Source organism: Limulus polyphemus, unplaced genomic scaffold, assembly GCF_000517525.1.
Source record: "Limulus polyphemus unplaced genomic scaffold, Limulus_polyphemus-2.1.2 Scaffold338, whole genome shotgun sequence".
NCBI lineage: Eukaryota > Metazoa > Arthropoda > Merostomata > Xiphosura > Limulidae > Limulus > Limulus polyphemus.
Window position 1 is genome coordinate 579728 of NW_013665948.1, and position 16287 is coordinate 596014.

At 33.4% G+C, this 16287-nt stretch overlaps 1 protein-coding gene across 1 annotated transcript in view; it reads right to left on the bottom strand.

Annotated features, from left to right (window-relative positions):
- Positions 1-9560: 9560 nt before the first annotated feature.
- Positions 9561-16287, bottom strand: part of LOC106457498 — a 42390-nt gene continuing 35663 nt past the window's right edge. The window contains exons 7-8 of the mRNA XM_013916923.2: positions 14952-15624; positions 9561-12641 (exon numbers count right to left, since the gene is read on the bottom strand). Coding sequence (XP_013772377.1) covers positions 12507-12641; positions 14952-15624 — 808 coding nt within the window. The 3' untranslated portion in view covers positions 9561-12506. The remainder of the gene's footprint in view (positions 12642-14951; positions 15625-16287) is intronic.

The following is a 16287-nucleotide window of genomic DNA, read 5'->3' on the forward strand; positions in this document are numbered from 1 at the left end:
ATAACCTGTCCATAAATTTTGTTATGAATAGTACATTACGATAATTATTCTCACTATATTCATAAATTTCATATAGTGCTTAATATCACATTATAACAGGTTCACAAATTGGGTTAGTAGCACCTATACCACGTTTCATAATTCAACAAGTGTTTGTTCAATTTCCTATGTTTCTGAAATAAAATATTTACTGCACAGTGTTTGGTCGAAGTTTCTTTAAGATTAAATAACATCTACATAACCTATACCAAAGGCTTCAAGAACCAAGATGAATCACTTTGAGCTGTACAAGTTTTGAATACGCTTCAAATAATTAGGCGTTTAGCGTCATATCTCTAACTCCGATTCAAAATTTTGATATAGTTTAGTTTTTTTTTGTCAGATCTCAAATTAAATAAACCATTTCTTAGCATGAATGATTTATTAAACCCAAATATTTTTGGTATATATTTTTATATTAAGATAAATACTATTGATCAAAGTAGAGAGTACACAGTGACTGGTGGATTATTACTTTTTCGTCATGAACATCAGAAGCGCCCCCCCCCCCCCAATGGCACAGCGGTATGTCTGCGGACTTACAACGCTACAATCCGGGTTTCGATACCCGTGGTGGGCAGAGCACAGATAGCCCATTGTGTAGCTTTGTGTTTAATTACAAACAAGCAAACCATCAGAAGCCATGTTTATAGGGTACAATTTTCAGATATACTCTTGGGATTATTACTCCTTCTAAAGGAATAAAAAATCCAACCTCGCCAAAGGAACATTTCCCACACTACTACATCCCATACAGCAACTTGCATTGTTGAGGTAGTACAATCAATTACCAGGCAAACATTTCTATAAAGGAAAACGTACTCTCTTTGGACTTTCCTTGTTAGTATACTCTGATGACTAATGTTTTTGCTAGGGAAAGAATTTTTTTTTTCTTTTGGATAATAATCACGTCCTGATTTTTACCCATACTCCTGCACGTTAACTATACAATGACAACATCAATACATCTACATAGCTCAGCCGATCATCTGAAATATCACAAGATCAGCGAATGATATTCTGCAAAAAAGTATCTTTAAGATCCTGGTTAGTCATTGTAGAAGAAAATTTGAAAAAAAAAAATGTAATGAAAATTATTTTTAAATTTTACTCTGATAAGACCTAATGTTTCCGAAGAAATAATTATATTATAAAAATAATATAAATTTAAATATTTTCAAATAATACAACAGAAACAACTACTTCACAGTTCAGAGAAATAGTAACTTCATCTGGGTATGATTATTGGGCAAGCCTTTTCAAATCTTCTGCAAGTTTGACTGAGGACTTTTCTTTCCCCTGCTCTTGACCTTTACTTTGAATACTGCCTTTTGGAGTATTACTCTAAACCTGTTGGATAAGGCAGCTATCAGTGCTTGTTATGCATCATAATTTGATAGTCAATCCCATTATTCGATTAGAGTTGGCAGCGGGTGATGTTGAATATCTACATTCCCTCTAATCTATCACTTCTTAATTATAGATGGCTAATGTAGTTAGCTTTGTAGTAGCTTTAATCTAAATTCAACAAACCAATAAACAAAACCTTTTACGGTATCTCTCATCACGGTCCTTTGGTTTCTCAATTGGGTGATGTTTTTGAACTGGCCAGCTAAATTCTGAAACTGGATTTGGTACTCCTGGAAGGTCCTGCAATCACAAATGATATAGCAGCAGTAGTAGTAATGGTATAAACAAAATCGTTCCTCCTATTTCATATTTTATAGTAAATGGTGTTGTAAGTTGGAATTCTTGGGCAGATGAAAATAAAAAGTGTAGGTGATTGAATATTTGCATTTATCAATCCACTTTCCAAATATTTTATTCCATCATTGATGTTCTTTTCTACCTCATTGATTTCTTTTTCTTTTTGCACTTCTTTAATTTTGTCATTACAACCTTTATGTACGATATGTCTCTCTGTATTTATTTAATCTTGTCATTGTAACCCTTCTGTATATCTTCAGTAACTTCGTGGATTTTGTCTCTAATCAAATTTATTTTTTGTCTTAATTATTCTTTAACTATTTTGTCTCTTTATTTTAACTGCTCTTTTAAATTATTCTTCTAATTATTCTCTTACCAGCCTACAACAAAAACGTCTTGGTATAATATTGCACCCAAGGTACCGCAAAGTTCGTATTGGTATTGAAAAGTCGATTTGTTTTTTATATATTTTACATAAGCTAAAAATATCATAATTCTAGTCCAAACGATGTTATCAATACGCCTTTAAGTTAGCTTTCTTACAAATATCTCGTGTTCCTTTAAAAGCTTAAATACAGGGTGAAACAGGAATTACCAGCTAATAACAGATGAACCTTAGATGATGGTAACATTTAGATATTCAATGCTTTGTACATTATACAATTTGTGTCTTTAGGGAGCCAATCCCTCTATTATGTATGAAGTGAAGGAGTAAAAAAAAACCAATACCCATAATATTCAATTTTATTACACACATTCAAAGAATAAGTACTTTAAGAGACACGAAGGTTTATTTAAAGAGATGTTTTATTTGAAAAGGCTACTTTTCTACTGGTAAAATTTTATACGCACTTAGTGGAGGGTTGTGTCTTAGTCTAGGGATATATTTGCCTATTGCTATGCATTATATAGAGAGAATTTAGTTACACAGAAACTATAAATACTCACTATATTCTCAAACAAATCTCCATGACAAACTCCAGCTGCAGCTTAACATTTTACATCTAATACTAATGCGATCAAATAGTCAATAGCTACAGTAAATCATCATAAACCGTATCAGCTAGCTAATACAATGTATAACGTTATCTACCATATCAAGTAATCATTTGCCCATAGTTGAGCATAAAAAACGTCAGCAAACAAGATAAATAAAAAATTGAGAATTTAAAAATCTGCAAATAGGGATGGTAAAAAAAGTAAGCATACAAAGCTGAAGATACTGTAGATATTATTTACTCAAACTACAAATTCCTATTTTGACTTCACCAAATGTAATTCTAGGTAACAGCATGGAGCCAAAAAACGGGGTTTGTAGTTTGAGTAAATAATGTCTACACTCTACACTATCTCCAGCCTTGTTTACTTACTTTTTTTACGATCCCTATTTGCAGGTTTTAAATTTCTAATATTTTATTTTTCTTGTTATTATTTCAAATTGCCAATTTCATTTGCAAAGTAATATTATAAAAAAAGAGACATAAAATTTTTCTTCTGAAACGTGACATATATTTTATAATGGTTTTGAAAAAAGTTATATTTAAATATACTGTAGACAAAGAATATCAACAGTACTGTGTTATTTGCTATATAAATGCTCTTGAAATGTTTGTTAACAATAACACTATGTCAGTTGAATCTCTATTTTCCTTTATAAATCCTTCCAAACAAACCATTATTGCATAAAATATTTAAAAATTTTTTATTTGTTCATCGTAATTTCGATTTTCCGGTACCATTTATTAAGAGAGGGACCTATTTTTCGTTTGGCCGATGTGAGATCGTGTACCGCAAAATGATGTCAATGTGTATGTGGAATACATAAGTTTTAGCGAACTAATACTTAGGCTAAGCATTGACTCAGCTTTTATGCATTTAAGTTTTTCAATTTTTAGTTATATTTACGTATATCTTGGCTGTAAATAAGTAAACTAAAAACAACAAAAATAATAAGTAAGTATTTACGTTTTTCTGGCCTATTTAGTAACTGTTACTAACGGCTCTCGTACACAGTAGTGTAAGTTAGTGTTAGAATAAGTTTTTGTTTTTAAACACATTGGAGCATTGTAGCTTCAACATCATTACTGCCTCACATTTTATAATTTACAATTATTTGATCAAAATGAACAATAAAGTGTACATAGGTAGAGATGGTTGTACAAATTGCCACATAAAGTAACAGATGTTCAGCTGGGACATAGTTCTCACGAAGGTGGGCCACTATCTTGTTAACGAGAATGTGAAGCAAACTAAAACGTCATTATTCCAGCACAGAAAATCGAACATAATACATCCAGAATCTCGTTTTCAAACAGAGCATACATAATAAATATTCTGAATTTATGATGAAAAAGGAGGAAGTTGCATCATTGTTGCGAACAAGTGAACGATGCATCGTTAAAAAACAAAATAAAATTACAAAAGTCAATTCACTCAAACGATCGCCTTGATTAAAAGATTAATATGCAGTAAATAGGTAAATGACATATATATTATTAAACTTACTTTATAACGTAATTAGATCTTCAAATGAACTGCTTTAGAGTTGTTTGAATATTTGTTTTCTAGTTTGCGCCACTCATCTATGATTCATAACAGCAAATTAATTCGTATTATTTACTACATCATACCTGTGTTTGGCTGATTTATTGTTAATAAGGACAACTGAACAATTAATCTAATTATGAGTTTGATTACTTTGAGCACATAATGGTTATCAGTATAACCAAAGGTAATGTAAAACGACTTGGAACGACTCACGTTAAGTTCAAAATGATAGAGAAAAACAGCAAATGACTCGAACAAAACACAACTTTCTTACAAAAAAATAAAAAAATACCATAATATATTTGATTGTGATACAATTCTACGGTACTATTTTGACACCATAAGTTTCACCCATTACACACCAAGGCTGATAAAAGCTGATATTGTTCGGACTTACAGCTCTCTTTTGATCCAAGTATGTGTTTTGCTACCTAATGTTAACATATGTTTTCATATTACAATTCACTTGTTAAGCAAATACCGGATGTACAACTGAATAGTCTCAATCTTTCGTTTGGAATATGTGAAATAAATCGAGTCTTTTCTATCCCTAAAAGCCGTGTAAAGTATCACTGGGTTACAGTCTCGAAAATGTAACTCTCAGCTAGTCACCATGTAATCAAAAACGCCTTAGGTGTGTAAAAGAGGTTCGGCCAAAAAAGGGTTGAGTTCACTGTTCTGCTTCATCGGGATTTAGGTCCTTGTTTGGATCTGGGAGGGTCAGGAGCAACCTAGCCCTCTTCCTGACGCATTGTGAGTGTAATTTCTCCCTCAGGATAGATGTTGTTTTAATTTTTCGGCATTTTTTATACACTGTCAAATGTTGAACGCGACATAGAAGAGGGTATTGTTTTCATGAGTATTTATTATATGAATTCAAATCCCCTATCAGGGCCATGTCCAATTATGTTCAAACGTTCACCATTTACACTGGGATATACTTGTTAACTTGAAGTCCATATATTCCAAAGCCATTCATAATGTGGCTTATTTTATGTGTATTTACATAAATATCATTTTAATACACTATATTATAAACTACATAATGATAGTTTAGGTAGGTCTAGTAATAGCTTGCATATTACTAAACTTGTAGCCTATATTTATGGGTGAGAGGTACTTAGGCTCATTTCCATCATGTATGATATAACGATTTAGTGCGCGTAACTTGATGATGGGTAAAACAAAATACGCGGCCTGGCTAACTAATGAATGAATATTTGCTGTAAAATTTTAATCAATGCTATTAGAGTAGCTACCAGTTTGGTCACGGGAAAGTGATCTGAAATATTTAGGATATATATATATATATATATTATTGAATTAAAAATCGGAAAATGAGAGTAAAAGTTTCCAAGAATTACTATATTGTTGAATGGCGTCAAATATGGCTTGTATGAATCACGTTATTCTGCAGCGCCACTGGTATTATTTCATTCTTTAAAATGTTTTTTACTTATCAGTCATATCTTACGTTTTCAGCTGCAAGTTCATGATTTAGTTTTAGTTAAGTTAAATCCTTGCCGTGCCTTTGCAAGAAATGTAGAACCGGTGCTTTTGAATTCAGGTTGTAAATGGCACAAGCGGATTTAAATGGTTAACTATTCCTCTGGATGGGATGTCAGCCCATCCATCGCAGCACAACTGATAGCTGATACCCATCATACAGCTGGGTAGACTGGAATGAAGTGGGGTAAAGTGTATTGCTCAAGGCAAGACACAACAGCGCGAGCCAGTCTCGAACTTGCAACCATCGAACTATGAGCCCAAAACGCGATGTCACTGATCCAGGGAAAGTAAATAAATAAACTTTAAAAGGAAAGAAAGAAGAGGAAGAAATATTCTTGTTGTGTTAATGTCACATGTTTTGAACGTTTTTTTGAACTTTATACTTATAGAGAATACTAAGTATTAAACACTTATTTATAATATATTCTAGCTTACAGAGTCACGTTCCATACTGAAACAATATATGTATTTAAAATATTATCAATATGTATATATTAGTGTAACCAACTTCATATTTCAGCTCTGAAAACGAGTACTGTATTTTTCAGGAAAGCAAATATTCACTCATTATAAGCGCCATCTGTTATTAGCTTTAAGTAGTAGTATATTGCTATGATATGCTCAAATCATATAGTTAGTTGTCATTTCAAAAATATCTCATGAAATATTTTATTTATCCTAACATAGTGGCGAATTGATTTGTTTTTACTTCCTCGAATAAGTTAAATCTCAATAATAAAAGAAACCAAACCGTGAATAGTTAATAAAAACTGTTTTGTGTACAATATTAACTAAGTATTATATAATTTTTTTTACACGCCGCAATAAGATCCTGCTTTGTTAAAACAACTCTTTAACTCTCTCCCTTTACATTACGCCCTCTATATGAATACGATAAATCAAACATTTAAAAAAATTGTTCTGAGTTTTATCTCTTAATGTTATCGCAAATTTCGACAATCCCTTCTGCTTCGAGAAAAAAAGATAGCCCAAATATAGATTTTTCGCGTATGATTGTGTTTCTTTGACCACATTTTAAAGTAAATTTTCAATACTGAACTGTAGTCTTTAAGGTTGTTTAGTTTGTTTTAGTATTTCGCCCAGAGTTACACAGGAGCAATATGCGCCAAGCGTTTCCAGTTTGTAATTAATGTAATTGATAAACTATAGAGTTTGGTTTGTTTTAAATTTCCTGCAAAGCCACACGTCCCTAATTTACCAGTGGTAGTCTAAAGGGAAGGCAGCTGGTGAACATCACCCATCGCCAACTCTTGGACTACTTCTTTTTTTTTTATCAACGACCGTCACATTATAACGCCCCCACGGCTAAAAGGGGCGAGCATTAAGTTTGATTCACACTGGATCGAACTTCTGTTTCTACCATTTCTGTCATTTCGTACAAAGCTACACGAGGACTATCTGCGCTAGCCGTCCCTAATTTAACAGTGTCAGACTAGAAGGAAGACATCCAATCATCACTACCTACCGCCAACTCTTAGGCTACTTTTTACTATCGAATAGCAAGATTGACCGTCATTATTATAACGCCCCCACAGCTAAAAGGGGGCGAGCATTAAGTTTGATCCACACTGGAAATTTAATAGCCAGAAAAGTTGTATTAACATATTATTTTAGATTAGCTTAAAAAAAACTCATAAAAGAACATTTTTATTGTCAAATTATCTTTAAAACTAAACGATAAGAAACATTTTAAATAATTGTGTTAATACTGCTTTGTATAAAAATCACAGTAAGCTATTTTTTTTTATAAAGAAGAAGAGACGAATTAAGAAGTTTCATCTCAAATTCCAATATACCGAATTATTTTTCACAACTATGTGCGCCCCCGGTGGCACAGCGGTATATCTGCGGACTTACAACGCTAGAAACCGGGTTTTGATACCCGTGGTGGGCAGAGCACAGATAGCCCATTATGTAGCTTTGTGCTTAACTTCAAACAAACAAACAATCCACGAGAATTCCGATGAAATATAAATTATTGTTAAGAAAACTGAAACTGTTCGTAATCCTGTTTGATCTTTTCTTGTATTTTGAAAGTAACAATCGTGTAATAACTGTTTATCACATCGAAATGATTTTTATCAAAATCTTTAGCATTTCCTTCAAAATGTATAATATTTAACGTTTCACCAGAGCTGGTATGGCAAATGATTTTCTGTGCAAGAATTTTACTTACTGTGACGTCGCCCAGTGGCTCAGCGGAAACTTTGCAGACTTAAGATGCTAAAAATAGGTTTTGATACATGTGGTGGGCAAAGTGCGGATAGCCCATTGTGAAACTTTGTGCTTAACAACGACCCAATGATTAAACGTCCTGTGGTAATGTAAAAGGTTATCTTACAAAATGTTTCTGTAGAGAGTTTATCTCAGAACTCTACACATTTAATAAATAATATTGCTAAGTTGCCTTTCACAGAATTATACTTTTGAATTTTGCAAGTATTAAAACCGTTTGTTTACTGAGTAGAGAAAAAATGTATTTCCTCTACAGAGACATGACTAATTCCAAATCATAATGTTGTATACGTTTACTTTGTGAAGCCAGTGATAAATTGAAGATTTCATGTTATTTCTATCTATTTTTTTACCCTTGTTTGAAAAATAGATATTTGCTACTTTAAAATGTCTACTTGCAGTTTCCGTAACACATTTTGTTAAAATACCCCTACACATCCCTCAAAAAATGGTATTGAAAATCATAATCCTGAACTGAAAATTAAAATATTTCCATAGCAACCTCTTTGGTGGTAATTTTCTCAATGGTTTTGACACAAACTCAATAAAGTGGAACATACTGCAGGGAATAAACCAAAACATGGGTTGTCAAAAGTTACACCCTAACTATAAGAGGTCTGTAACTGGAAGGTTGATTTGTAGAGTTGAAAATAAGTACATTTTTGGGTTTTCTTTTCTTCTGTAGTAGTCTGACATTTGTGGTGTTAGGTTCATGCTTTTCCCCTCTTTCTAATCTTTAAATTGATGTATAATTTAGTTGGGGTTAGTGTTATTAGTTTTCACGATATTGTGTTTTTAGATAATCTGGATCCAGACTCATAATTAATTGGAAGTGAATTGTTTTGTGTTACTTTCAAGTTTGTCAAAGTTTGAGGTTCTTAGTCTGTCCTATATAGTTCAATGGGTTATAAGCACTTTATAAGTGTCATAATTAACATTACCATACTTTTTGTTTGGTTAAAAATTAGTCATTCATTTACCACTAATAATCTAAAATATTTCAGGTGTTTGAATAACACGTGACTATACTGTAACAATTAATTATCCATTAGTATTTAACGGACTAATGAGGATTTATATACTTTCCTCACTCGCTCAAGGAGTGCTGATGATGCCCCAGTGACTCAGCGGTAAGTCTGAAGATTTTTTAACTGTAAAAATCAGGTTTCGATACCCATTGTGGGCACAGCACAGATAGCCCACTTGTCGTTTTGCGCTTAACAACAAACAAACAAAAAAGCAGATCTGATGAGCTGTGAACTCGGCGAAACTAGTCTACTGCAACGAAAGTAGCGAACCAAAAAAATAGATTAGACCTTTACATAATAGTTTCTTCACTGAAATTCACATGTTGGTGAGGAAAATAGATTCGTAAGTACATGACCAGACCTTATTAAAATTTATATGATAAAAAGTTCAAATATTTTAAATGACAGCAAAATATCATATCAGTTCGTTCCTTTGAAAACTGCCTTTGAATATTGATTCCATAGAAACATTAGTTGTTTAAGAAACTTTATTGCATCGTATATAATTCCATTTAAGCATTAAGAAATTTGCATACAGTATTTTTGGTATTCAAAGTTATCAAAAATAAAAATTGCTGTACGACAAAGATTGCATTGGAAGTAAAAGAAAATATAATATTTCCTACTTTGACAAGTAATGTTACATTTTTTTTTACTCGTACTCAATATCATAAATCAAGGAAAAGTTCCACAAAAAGAAATGTATTTTTAATACATTAATACCAATATCAACTTAAATTTCTCATCACAAATACACAAAAATCACATAAATCTTATATTTGAACTGAGAGAATTGTTTTTGTTTTAATTTCAATGGTTAAGAAAGGAGTGTCTAAACCATACCACAGTGCAACTTGAAACAGAGAAATGATAAAAATCACAATTAATAATAATAATGATCCACCATGAAAAAACATTGTGACCTACTCACAAAGTTTAACACAGTTCCGCGGTAGATCCTTCAGACCTACTCACAAAGTTTAACACAGTTCCGCGGCAGATCCTCCAGACCTACTCACAAAGTTTAACACAGTTCCTGAACCATCTAGTTGAGCTCGAAACATAACTAAATACTCCAACCATTGAAAACATTGTTAAAATTTATTAAATCCAACTTCCTAATCAGTGTTATACAAACTTGCGAGGCCACTGTAAAGAAACTTATTATTAGCACGTGTTGGAATTCAGTGTTCCACAATCGCCAGAGAAAGATAGAATATATATATATATAGCTTCACAGACCCATGTAGCGGATCATGCACAAACGCATAGTAATTGTTAAATCACTTTAATTAGTTCTAACTTAAAAACATATTGAAGTGTTCTCTAGCAAATGGCTATTGAAAAATGGGGAAATTCTGTAAAATCATGACGGGATCTGCAATTGCATTTTTCAAGGAGGGGGGGGGAGGACTGTTTTAAATGCTAAACATATTAAAAAATATTTTTTTCCAAATCCTGACTCAAACAAAAATTTACCATATAAATGATGAAGTAAAATGAGTAATGGTCTAAGGAATATTTCATATATTTTGTAATATGTGTTAAAAAGTGTGAACTCATGCATTAATATATTACCCTTCACTCCCACTCAAGAATTCTTGACTTTATATTTTTTTATTTTCCTGAAGTGAAAATAATATAGGAAAATCAAGTAATGTATTACATATTTGTCTACTTCATATTGATAATGTGACACAGTTAAAAGCACTTACTGAACAAATACTTTAAGGGGGCGTGTACAAGAGAGGCAGGCAGGTGTCCGGACCCCTCCCGGTAATTTTGGTGAGTGTAATCCTATTTATTTCCATGCATACGACGTATGTGCGTATGGTGATATAGATATGGTTAATATATATACATACATATCTTTATATAAAATATGTGTGAGTTTAATATGCTCCCCCCCCCCCAATAGCGATCAAAGTTAAATTCCTGCGCACGGTCCTGATACAAATGTGGCGATTCAACAATAAGTCTGAGGGCTCATATCTTTAAAAATTGGATTTCATGCGATTGGTAACAAAACAAACAAGTAATATCAAACATCATCTTACACGTAAATACAAGTCAAAGTTCACTACTACCTTGAAATTTCTTACTTGATAATATATTTGACATTTCGTTGGTAGCTAATATATTAAACACCGAAGGTAAAGGCAACAGTTAATTTTAAGCCTTCATTTTAGCTCCGAAACTAGTTTTCTACTCTAAACTACTATAAGAACCAGCAAGGAATGTTTTAATTGTTTTTAATTGACGATATTTATATATACTCGTAGCCAACTACCACGAGAAAATTTTTAAAACAGTTTTCATTAAGTAAGTCCAAATCATTGTATAATTTCAAAGTGTTGTGAAAACCAAGCAAGGCAGCCTCCTCTAAACAGTTGGTTTTACAATAAACTGCTGTGGGAATCAATGATTTTGGAGGTAAATTAATCCCCAAATAACACTATTTAGTGCAACTAATGGGATTTTAGTTAGCTGGGCTTAAGGATAAGTATATTGAAATAATTAAATTTGTTGAAAGAGAAATGATACTGTTATCTAATGTCAAACGAATAACATCGTAATATCGGTAGATCTGCTAACGTACCTGTACGCACGTAATGAATAATTAGGCGTATTCTTTAAGTTAACACAGATTGGCTCGTTCCGTCCTGTGGCGCTGATTAAAAGAACTTTAGAGAAGAGATACCGAACATAGTCACACAAGGTAATAATAACTAGCAATGAAATATCTACTAGTTACAGCAATTTAAACAGTAACTGAAGTGTCGTAATTTGTATTTTGTATAAGAGGAATGGAAGTAAATACACACATACTTAAGTCAATACGTGGCGAATCTGTTTTAAACAACTATAGTTTCTTCAGTTTTTTTTGGCACATTATAAATCTTGAGATTAGCAGAAAACGTATCACAGAATGAACAGTATTTTGAATTCAAGGCTTCATACAATACATTTCTTAATATTATCGCAAAAAGAAAGGCGAGAAAACATTGGTGTTTACACCAGTCTTGATGAAATGCAAATCTAACAGGATAATTCCTGTGAAAAAAGTTGAACATAAATACGTTTTAGCAGTAGTATATTTATTTCCGTAAACTCGATTTGAAACTAATTTATTTTCAAATACTAACTACTGCACGGTAATGACTAGTAAAGTTTCTTCAGAAAATGTTAAAGCTTACTTATTACAGCATGCAGACGACTATTTCGGTGCAAAATAGTATTGGAACTTTTCTCACAAATAGGTTAAGGTATCGTTTTACTTCTCACAAATAGGTTAAGGTATCGTTTTACTTCCCACAAATAGGTTAAGGTATCGTTTTACTTCTCACAAATAGGTTAAGGTATCTTCGTTTTAACAAAGATGATCAGATATACTTAAACATCCTGAAAACAGTATGGAAGTCATTCATGCTTAACGTGTTGCTTTAACTCGTGCAGTAACACTTGACATTCTTCTTTTAATTCCTCATATTGTTTCTTAGCTTTTGTAGCATCATCCAAAACCTCTCGGGTTTTCTCACACAGTGCTTGAGTTTCCTGCAAAATGGAAGCACAAATATAAATCTCATAAAGAATAAAAATCTATTAAAAATTCCAACAGTCCGAAGTTTTAAGTGGATTGAGCAGACTCTTAAAATGGTAAATTTATAAAAGATTAACATAAAGTAAAAAATTCTGGTGTGTAAGACATACTTGAAAGAGGCCCTGACGATTAATAATACAGACAACGAGCTCCCGCTTATCTTTAACAAATCCTGATTCTTTGGGTATCTGGATATAATTATGTGATGCATATTTGATCGTCTATTTAATTGATACAAATGTGGTGACAAAAAAAAAAACACTTGAAATATCTCAAAAATATACAAGATAAACTTGTTTTTAGTATTTGCATTACAGAAAAATTAACATTATATAATACATAATTAACAATTATATATTTATAAGTAGTTAGGTTGGTACTTCCGCGTCCAAAGGATGCCGGCTCATGCTGAATGTTATCATTGATTTCATAGTTCCGTTAGAGGGCGCCATACGTTTGTCTGCCTCAGTGAGTGGAGGTGCCATCAAAGAAGATGGTGTCATAGTTCCACATATTGTCACCAGAGTGCGCTTCGTTAGGGATTCGTTGCTGGACTGCCATGACAGGCAGGTACAAATGATGTCATCTGTGACGTCACAGTTTCAAAATTTGCCACCAGAGGAAACGTCTTTAGGAACGCATTGCTAGGCCGCCATAACAGGCGGCCATGATACAATGACTCACGCAATATGTGTCTCAACATGTCTATAATTAATCAAAGTAACTCACTAATTTATTAATTAATTACATTTCCTGTCCTAAAAGGGACTAATTGATAATTTATATCTATCCACGTTTTCGTTCAGCAAATAAGAATAATTTAATAAGTTGTGTGTTCCAAAAGAGTACTTTAAGTTTAGGATATAATTGTGCTCGTTTTGATTGTTGGAATTTATTTCATTCCGATTATATTTGCCCCAAAAACGTTATGTAATGGTATTTTGTACTTTATTAGTTTAAAAGTGTTATTTATAATAAATGGCGCTAACTGCAAATAAACGAAAGTTAAAACGGTGATGATGATAGTATCTGTGTAGACCTCACGCTATTGTAGCACCAAATCAACTTTGGTAAAGGCCTAGGTACGTGTAGGTTTTGTTGATGACAAAGTAATTTAGACTTTTTTCATTTTAAACATGATTATCATAAAATCATGGTATAAACTGAATGTTTAAAGATTACAGGCATATCATACTTGTTTATAATACAATTTCTTTATTTCTGACTGCAGTTGATTACTTAAAATATATTTTATGATCTTTTGTTACCTCCTCAAAATTCATTTTGTTAATTTTTCTGAAATATATGCATTCGGGCGTTTGTGGTTAAACAGTTTTTATCCTGACTGCTACCAATCACATAAATGTAAGAAAATGCTTGCTAGTTGCCATGAGTAGAGGCATATGTTAAGATGTGTGTGAATTTTTTAGGGATAAACATCACTGCTGCCCTCTAAGTTATAAAACTTCGTGCCTTTCATAAGATTTGTTTGTAATTAAGCACAAAACTACAAAATGGGCTATCTGTGCTCTGCCCGCCACGAGTATCGAAATCCGGATTCTAGCGTTGTAAGTCCGCAAACATACCGCTGTGCCACTGGGGGGTTTTCATAAGGGTTACCAAACTTTAAGCTTTTGAAGGCCGAGAAAACTGATATAGACTTTTAATTAAAAATTCAGTTTTTGTTGTTATATTCTATTAACTGCAAACCTGTGTTTTTAGAAGCCCCTGAGGAACTGTTACCTTTATAAAGGAATATATATATTTTATTTATTTATTTATTTTATTCCTGTAAACTCCCAGTGGAGCATAGGGCCGCAACAACACCTCGCCAACGGAAGGTGTTGTTGCAGTTACTTCTAGCAGGTTGGTTTTTACGGGGTGGAGTTACTAGCCCCGCACCCTTTCTCATCCTGGACTTGGGACCAGGCAAGGGCGGAGGTTGGCATGTGTGGTGTGACGGGGATTCGAACCCGCGACCCTCAGATTACGAGTCGAGCGCCCTAACCATCTGCCGGGCCTGAATAGACTTATACCGTTTTGGAAATATGTGTTCCTTACAGCTTAAATCACAGAACATATTGATTTATACATTACTAAGCAAAACAACCAAATACACTAACATTCATAAATTTTCCCATAATACTAGGAATCCTATAATATGATAAATCACCATAATAATAGTTAATTCGTATTTACTATCTATAAGGTATCATTGAATTATGTATGTGTTTTTAATGCTGTTCTATTGAAAAGGAACTTACCTTTAACGTAGAAATCATCTTGTCGTCTAATTGGTGGATGTGGGAGTTGATTTTCTCAACTCTTTCATTCGTGATTTCAGCATTCGATTTTATAGTGTTCAAGTGGTGTTGCACGTTGCTGACGTCGTTCCTGGCTACATTCACCTCTTCTTCAAGAGCATCTACAGCCACTTGAACTGAAGACAACCTCTCATCAATCGTTTCAATCATTATCTGGCACCCAGACCTTCGTTGAGAGTCACTGCTACTGATCCGATGTTTTAGAGAATTTCGTTGTGAAGAACCTACTTCATTAGCAGTACTTCTTTCCATTGAAGCAATCTTTTTCTCCATTTCTTTCATAAGCGCATTCATCTGCGTGTTTTCTGATCCCAAACCTATCGGAACGACCCTTCTTTGGAACTTTGTCGGGTCTTTCGCTACACTGATGGAATCAGAGGCTGTTCGCTTCGTGTGACTGCCGTTCTGCATACCAGATCCGCGTGTATGACCTAAGGTAGAGGACCTCGAAGCTGTAGTTCCAGAGTATGGAAAACCTTGTCTAGCGGTCTTGGAGACGTCTTCTTCCGTGACACTGTCTTCACTGGAACTGTATTGGTAAGCTAGGTCCGTTCCGCTATTTGTTCGTCTTGGGCCAGAAATGTTAGGCGAGTATTTCAACCAGGATTCATTCCTATTTATAGCATTTTGGGATTGTATTAAAGAAAATACACAAAAAAGGAACAGTAAAATTTCACATGTACACAATAAATTTAAAACACTAAGACAAAATGTACCATTCACCTACGTAATTAAATGAACAATATTTGTCAGTCAGTCCAGGTGCATATGAGTGCTAAATCACATGGAAACCCAATATTCCTACTGGCTACTTGTACAGTGGTACTGTTACATTTATACAAGTGCAAAAATGAACTACGTTTAACGTGCATTGTTCAATATGCAAAACTACAACGTTTATAACATTAACGTTAAATACAATTACTCTAGTAACATAAACAAACACATCAGGTTAATTCTTTACCTTTCCGTGGCTTATAAATTACGCAATACCATTATATCTGAATACAAACTCCAACAGGTGCCTAAAAATCGACAATTAGGCCTACATTTTAAATATTTTTCGTACGCTAAGCATAATCTACGGTAATTAGCTTTAACAGTCACTGCCACAATTTCTATCTTTTTCGTTGCTCTACGCCCGGCATGGCCAGGTGGATAAGGCGCTCGACTCACAATCTGAGGGTCGCGGGTTCGAATACGCATACCACCAAACATGCTCGCCCTTTCAGCCGTGGGGGCGTTATAATGTGACGGCCAATCCCACTATTCGTTG